At 33.4% G+C, this 8,131-nt stretch overlaps 1 protein-coding gene and 1 long non-coding RNA gene across 2 annotated transcripts; both read right to left on the reverse strand.

The window, feature by feature from the left end:
* Positions 1 to 4,486: 4,486 nt before the first annotated feature.
* On the reverse strand, positions 4,487 to 6,121 carry LOC132602194 (uncharacterized). Its single transcript, XR_009567649.1, has 2 exons — positions 5,928 to 6,121; positions 4,487 to 5,119 (listed from the first exon to the last, which is right to left on the reverse strand). It is a non-coding gene; the product is annotated as an uncharacterized LOC132602194 (long non-coding RNA).
* A 645-nt stretch (positions 6,122 to 6,766) lies between these two features.
* LOC132601361 (uncharacterized) lies at positions 6,767 to 7,630 on the reverse strand. Its single transcript, XM_060314456.1, has one exon. The coding sequence runs from the start codon at positions 7,628 to 7,630 to the stop codon at positions 6,767 to 6,769; it is 864 nt and encodes a 287-aa protein (XP_060170439.1).
* Positions 7,631 to 8,131: the final 501 nt, after the last annotated feature.

Genomic DNA, 8,131 nt, shown 5'->3' on the forward strand with positions numbered 1-8,131 from the left:
AAATAATAAATACAAGATATAGTTTACTAAGTCCTAGTTAAGGGAATGACAATGATTTGGTGAAAGATGCACCATCCATCTCTCAAGCTAATTCTACAAATGATTTAATTGACTCCAGGAAAAGACAAGGGGAAACAAGTGCTCCTAGGCGGGCCGATTTAGCTGAGGAAGAACAACATGTTACTTAACCTCCTAGGAGTAAGTTAAGTCCTCAAGCACCTGTATTTGTGCCATCAAGTAAGGCAAATCCATCTGTGGTAGTGATAGGTACTTGTTCTAATTTAAGTGCTACAAAAGTAAGCTTGTCTAATAGAGATATCCTTCACGCTCTTGTTTCTCATGATATGGATACATTTAATGTGATTGATAACTCTAAAAAGAGCTTGGCCTCTACCACCAAGGATATGGGAGTATTGACAAAGAGCAATGAGCTATAGTATCAGGACTTAATCCAAGTGCAGTTTATGATATTGACTTAGGCACTGACATGATGATGAGGATGATGAGGATAATATGCTGGACATATGTTTTGATAAGGTGTCCAAGGATGGGGATCTCTCACCGAGGCAACAAAGAAGTGGAAGCAACAAAAGCAAAAAGAAGACACATCGAAGACAACATAGTTGGGATGGTTAGGTGACTAAGGAATTTGTTCCAAGACACCTACCGATGCGACTGGCAAAACAGAATCATATGACAATGTCAACAATTTCAAGAAGATCCAATAAATACAAGAAGAGATGAACTATCAAGCGTTGTTGGATAGATTTGACAAAGAAGACGAGAAAAATACTTCAGGTTACTTTAGATGGGCAAGCTATCTTTTTTAGTTCATACATATATAAATTGAAGTTTGAGGTTGATAACTCAACTCTATTCTTGGCTTTGATATTTTTGCATTACTTAAGCATTCTCATTTGATAAGATTATAAGCTCTGTGTCGATCATAGAATGCCTAGTTTTCTCTAGCTCTTATTTTCTTTATGCATGTTAAGTAGTAAAGGTTCGTTACCTTATTAGGATTAGTAAGGTAAAGTCTAGCCCCCCTTGCTTGTACTCTTCTCATTAAGGTTCACTTTTATTTATTAACTAGTTTCGGCGTACGCGCTTTGCGCATGAACAAAGCGCGTACAATAATTTACATCAAGAATTATACATTTTATTTGTCCTATAATTTAAGTTAAATGTGAAAAAAAATCAATCAAAGTTACATGGGAAGTGTTGTTTTGGCATAAAAACTTAATCACGTGGTTCAATGTTTTTCAACTTATAGGTAAAGACGGCTGTATTCTTTCTTATTGGGTGACACCACAAATTTATGTAAAATCCAAATTTCTTTACGTAGTTCAAATAAAGAAATATTTATGTAAGCAATTTTTTGTTGATTTCAAAGTCCTACATATTAGGACTTTCTATATGGTAGTTCTAATAATAAAATATTTAATATGTATATTTTCGTTGATCTCAAAGTCCTAAATATGAGAAAAATGAATAAATTTATGGTATTAATAGATGTCTACTTCTAAATAAATATTAGAAATTATGAATTTACAGTTTTGTCTAACATGAAATTTAATATAACTAATTAATTTTTTTTAAAAAAGGAATAATGCTTAGTTTTTTAAAAAAAAAAAAAACTTTAAAAAGATGAGAATTGGATTTATATATATATATATATATATATATATATATATATATATATATATATATATTAGAAAACCTTTTAACTAATTTCTTTTTATTTACATTTGAATAATTTATGTATTTTTATTGGTTAACGTTTCTCTTTGGGCAGAAAATTTGTACACTAAGGTGCCGTTTGGCCATAAAAATTATTCACTTTTTTTCGAAATTTTTTTTCACTTTTTTCCGGAATCAGCGTTTGGCCATGAAAATTCCAAATACAACTTGAAGTTGTATTCCGGAATACCAAAAATTCAAAAAACTTGTTTTTCAAATTTTTTTCACTTTTTTCACAATTTCAAAAACTATGGCCAAACACAACTCGAACTCCAACTCCAAAATTCCAAGAAAAAAAAAATTGGGGGCTAAGTCATTTAACAACGGTATCTATGGACAAACGGGGGCTAAGTCATTTAACAACTACTATTATTTTGGAAAACTTTAAAAACATTGAATAACAATTTCTGAAAATAGAACTTATGTTTATATAAGTAAGATCTTACTCTGTATTAAATTTCTAAATGTTAGGAGTTCTTATATTGTTCAATTAAGGAGAAATTGGAGGTCAAATTTTTCTTTAATTTGAAAGTATTAAAATATTTATTTATACAAGTGAAAATAACAGGTCATAATAACTTTATAAATATGCTTCTATGCAGGTAATGCAAAAACATTTAAAAATAGAGGCAAATTTTTAAAATTGATTTAGTTATATTGTAAATGAATTTAATTATAATTTAAGAAATATTTCATTAGTGATAACCAAAACTTGTTTATTATATAAACAATATAGAATAAGAGAGAAGTGAAACTTATATAAACACACATGCATGTACATACATATATACAGGCTTACTGCATATAATATTGAAATAACAATCATAAGAAATAGCATTAGATTTTGTTACAAATTCATAAAAGTATTATTCTACTTATAATAATAATGAAGTCAAATAAGAGTCTATAAATACCTAAATTAAAAATATAAATATTATGTACTATAATATAAAAATGTATTACATAGATGGAGGATTGGTAAAAACAAGGGTGAAATAGTCATTGCATGGGATAAAGGGGGGGAGAATGTCTATTGTTTAAAGTTGAGGGGGGAGTTTGATTTTCAAATCAAAGTTGGGGGGAGAAAATCATTTTCACCCAAATTTAAAATCCTAAATATTAGGAAAATAATTAAATGACTATTTTGCCTAGTGTAATTTTTTTTTTAAAATGTGAACTGGCGTTAATGCTTTTAATATAGAGTATATAATTAAAAATTATATAAGTAGTAGTAATAATGGTTGATACTCATATACCCTCTCACTTTTAAAATATTCTGAATACTCATATATTGAAAACATCAACTATTAGATTAACATAATTCTATAATAACAAAAAGAGAGAGAAATACGTCCACAATATATATGCCAAAAAAATTTTACCCAAAAAAAAGTGAACCACAAGGATAAACATAAAGAACCAAATATTACTTATTATATAAAATTAAACTACTCCTCACAACCTGTAACTATTTAGAACAAATAAATTACCATGATTGCTGCTTCCGAGTGATCCGATGTCGTCTTATCCAATACATCACTATGAAACGCATGATTCCAATCAAATATATCAAAAACCAATATCTAAAATTTGCTCATTATAGATAGTTACATTGAATTAATAAGCCAAAAGTCCAAGGACAAACTCAATATGAAAATGAAAATCATACCTAATTATAGACTGGTCTTTGACTTGATAAAGATTACCTTAATAATATGATCTGTACCTCCCTTTGTTTCCTACAAATTCCAATTTAATTATAATATAATTAATTACATATAAAAGTATTTAATATCTTCATTCATAAGAAGAATCTCCTATAATTTAAGATCCTATTTAGCTTATTGAATAAGAGAAAAAACTATGCTCCATAGAAGTACTTATTTTAATTTGTTGTGTTTATTTTTCACTTCCAGAAACATATTTATATCACTACGTACTAAAAAAACTGGATTTTCCGACCTAAAAAAAGGGCAATTTCCGACCTCATGAGGTCGGTTTTGGGCAAAAACCGACCTCAAAACCGACCTCAGAATTAGGTCGGAAAAGAGTGGGTCGGAAAAGAGTGGGTCGGAAATATTACCGACCTCATGAGGTCGCAAAAAACCGACCTCATGAGGTCGGTAATATTTTTTTAGTCGGCTATTAATTATATAAAGTACCGACCTCGTGAGTTCGGTAAATTATATTAATAATATAATGATATTATATATATATATATATATATATATATATATATATATATATATTGTTTTAGATTTCTATCGTCCTGAGATCGGTATTTCTCAATTTCTGCAAAATATTTGCCGAAACCCGACCTCATGAGGTCGGTAATTTGCAATTTGTGAAAAAATTTTGCAGAAAATCGACCTCATGAGGTCGGTAATTTGCCATATGTTGGATAATTTTGCAGAAAACCGACCTCATGAGGTTGGTAATTTGCAATTTCTGGGAAACTTTTCCAGAAAACCGACCTCATGAGGTTGGTAATTAGCATTTTCTGGGTAAATTTTGTCCATAACCGACCTCATGAGGTCGGTATTCTGCAAAAAAAATTGTAGCACCTAGTTGTTATTCCAATTGCCTCCCTGTCAAGATGAAAATAATTTTACTTTCAACTAAAACGAGCCCAAATAGCTGCCAACAATACACCAAACTACTATAAATACATAAAACAATAAGCTACTATTACAACCACCAAAACATCAAATTCAATTCGAAACTACTTCAAAGTTGAGTAAAAACGTCAATCAAACATTCACAAGAGACATTAATTAAGCTACTTCAACCTTCGCAAACATCAAAACAACATTAAACTACTTCAACATTTGTAAACATCCACAAAACATTAAACTAGTCTACACTAAGTTAGTCTACAACATTAGACTACTTCACCCCTCGCAAATCCACAAATCCTCCACAACATTAACATTCAAACATGCCTTTGTGTGTTTGACACGTGAGTCCCATCATCATCCGCACCACTAGATTGAGTATGGGGATTACGAGCATCATCAGGACACGAGGGAATCCCCCTCGAAGCAAGTAATACGTCTAATTGGGCCCTCATACCGTCAAAATGCACGTCCCTCCGCCTCTCCCTTTCCTCTAAGGCCTGTAGTTGGCTAGATAGCTCAGCAATCTTTTGCTCCATGGCCATAGCACTCACTCTATCGAACGAATCGGTATTGGAAGAATGTAGGCCTTCCAGGGGCGACCGGTATTGACGAAATGCACGATATGGCATTCCGTAAGTTGTGCCAAACCTAGTGGGACCACCAACACTCTCAAGCCACCTTTCCTCCATTTGTTCTTCTGTCAGCTGTGTGTTGGGTGGCTGAGTACGAAGAAACTATGCCTTTGAATGTTGAACTTGATTCTGAAATAAAAAGGTAACATTAGCAACCAACTTAAATCTCAAATTCAATAGAAAAAACTATCAAACATTTAGTAAACAACCAAAATAGAACATGGTTCAAATCAATACTACTATGAAGATAGATTATGCAAAGAGGTTGTTGTCCATCTGCATATTAGAGGTAGAACAAGGAGGAAACGCGGAGAAAATGATGTACTTTGACAATCGGATGCAACCTAGCAAGCTGATAGAATTTATCTATGTATTGTCTTAGCTAGGTGTAGTCACTAGACTTTTTTGTAACTGGTTGCCAAATATGTATGAAGTAGTGGCTACCTAGTGTCTATGCCTAGAACTAGACTCCTTAGAACTGTAGAGTCTAGAACAGGTGCTGGTTTTGATGTGAGAAACAAGTGGTCTGCCTTATTTGGTTTTGTAACTATTACTTGGTATTAATAAAATCATTTATTTACAAAAAAAAAAATGCTCTTCAGGACTTAAAATGGAGTGGAAACAAAGGAACTCTATTATAATGACTTCAACCTATCACATTCACCTGAGAGTTCTTTCAACAACTTCTCCCCAAATTTCCATTGAAGTTTCATAATTTATCCATGAAATAGTTATCACATTTTCATAAGGTATACCATCGACTTGCAATGCGTAATACATGTATCATAATTTGCTTCAGTGGATCTATTATTGAAACATCACTATAACTTGAATCTTATAAAACCAAAAATAAAGATCAAGCATAAAAATGAGATAGGAGCCGGATCCCCGTTTCGTAGTCTAACAAACAAAATATGAAAAATAAAAAGAATCTTACGTAGGTCTGCTTAGCCCGTTCCTCACACCAGTGATCTGGATCATTAGCGTTTGCCTTCTTCTTCACGTGAGTAATCTTGAACGCCTCATCTTGAGGCACTGGCGTCCCCCGTTTTAGTTCCTGCAAAAGAATAAATTGATAAGACAAAAAGAAAATAAAGTAAATTCACAATCCTTCAAGTAGAGTTAATGTAGACTTGCTAGCTTCCTTCTCACGACCTCTTGACTCATAGCCCCACTAGTGTGTAGGGAGCCGCCCTTCGTTGAATTTCTAGCCTTCTTCCCTATGTCACTCAGTTGTAAGAATCTTTCATTAGTTGCCCAATAATGAAGTAGCTTGTTATCGTTTTCAGGAAGGATCCACTTTCAGGAAGGACAAGCTAACTTTCCAGCAGTCATCCACCCGGACAACATCCCGTAGGCAGGAAAATCATTAATAGTCCACATTAAGGTGGCTCGCAAATTAAAATTCTACTTAAGAGAAACGTCAAACGTCTCAACCCCTTCAAGCCACAATATTTTCAACTCATCAATCAAAGGTTGCAAGTATACATCAATTAAAACTTTTGGATTACGTGGGCCAGGAATGATGCAATTAAGGAATATATATGGACTAGTCATACACAACTCAAGTGGAAGATTATACGATGTTAAGAAAACCGACTAGCAAGCATATGGTGCAGCAGAAACAGAATGTGGAGCGAATCCATCTGAACATAAACCCAACCTAATGTTCCGTGGTTCAGCCACAAAGTCTGGATATGTTGCGTCAAAATGCTTCCAAGCCTCTCCGTCTGATGGATGACACATAACACCAGGCAGCCTTCTATTTTCACTGTGTCATCTCATATGAGGAGCGGAGCTATTTGATGCATACAACCTCTTTAACCTTGGTGTAAAAGGTAAGTAATGCATCGCCTTAATAGCAACCCTCTTCCCGCTACGAGTCCGCTTAAAATGAGCTCTTCCACAAAACTTACAAGATTCTAGACCGTTGTCACCTTTATAGTATAGCATGCATCCATTTTCACAACAATCAATTCTCATCGACGAGAGTCCTAACTTAGACACTAATCTTTTTCCCTTATAGTAATTTTCAGGTATCTCTAATTTCGGGTCAACTAATTCATGTATAAGGCTAATCACAGCATCCATTGCACCTTGAGGAACATTCCAATCTGCTTTGATGCTTAATAATCTAACAGCAATAGACAATTGAGAGTGGGGACTCCCTTCATATAAAGGCCGACTAGCATTTTTCAACTGTTCAAAAAAACGACTAGCTTCTTCATTTGGAGCTTCTTCATCATGGTTACCGGATTCAAATTCGGAATGTATCCCATAAGCATCTTGAACCATGTCGTGCATTCTAGAATTTTGGACATTAGGTTGCACCGCCCTACTACTTTCACCAACAACAAAGTTTTGAAATCTACCAAAACTACTATCCGTTTCTCCATGACTAGTCCACACTGTATAATTTTCTTCAAACCCGTCTTTATAGAGATGAAGCCTAACAATCTCTGGTATTTCGTAATTCCTACATTGACATACTACACAAGGGCACCTGACCAAGCCATTAATTTGAAAAGTTTCAAGTGTCATTGCATAGTCAACAAAAGCATCAACACCGTCTACAAATTCTTGCCTCATGCCCCCTCGGCGGTCATTTGTCCTATTATACATCCAACTACGAGATTCCATCTACACAAATAACACCAAATTTGAAATTGTTAAGGAACAAATTCAATGAATAATTTAATTCAATGTTCAAAACCTAAATCACCAGTTGCCCTAACAATCAACTTAAAGCTTCAGACTAGGAAAAATTTACTAAATCTTCAACAGAGACCCAAGTCACCAGTTGCCCTATACCACATTACAAAAATTTAGCTCTTATATATTTCTTTCAACAAATTGAAGAACATAATGTCAACTTCAGTAATTGAAGCATGTAAAAAAAAAAAAAAAAACCCATCTTTATTCTCATCTTTCTTGATTTTCCACTCCAATTGAGTGTTATTTCATTATTTTGTATCCCCAAATGGCCAAAGTAATATTTGGAGAATATATTGAAAACCCTTTATTGGTAATTGCATTTAGCATCTTCACCATTTTCTAGATCTGATTCCCCATATAGCCAAAGTAATTTCATTATTTTGTATCCCCAAATGGCCAAAGTAATTTTTCTGAGAATTTCTGGAA

The sequence above is a fragment of the Lycium barbarum genome, chromosome 7 (assembly GCF_019175385.1).
Source record: "Lycium barbarum isolate Lr01 chromosome 7, ASM1917538v2, whole genome shotgun sequence".
Lineage (NCBI taxonomy): Eukaryota > Viridiplantae > Streptophyta > Magnoliopsida > Solanales > Solanaceae > Lycium > Lycium barbarum.

Coding starts and splice junctions, on each gene's coding strand:
- LOC132601361 (XM_060314456.1), bottom strand. CDS start 7,630: ATGGAATCTCGTAGTTGGATGTATAATAGGACAAATGACCGCCGAGGG.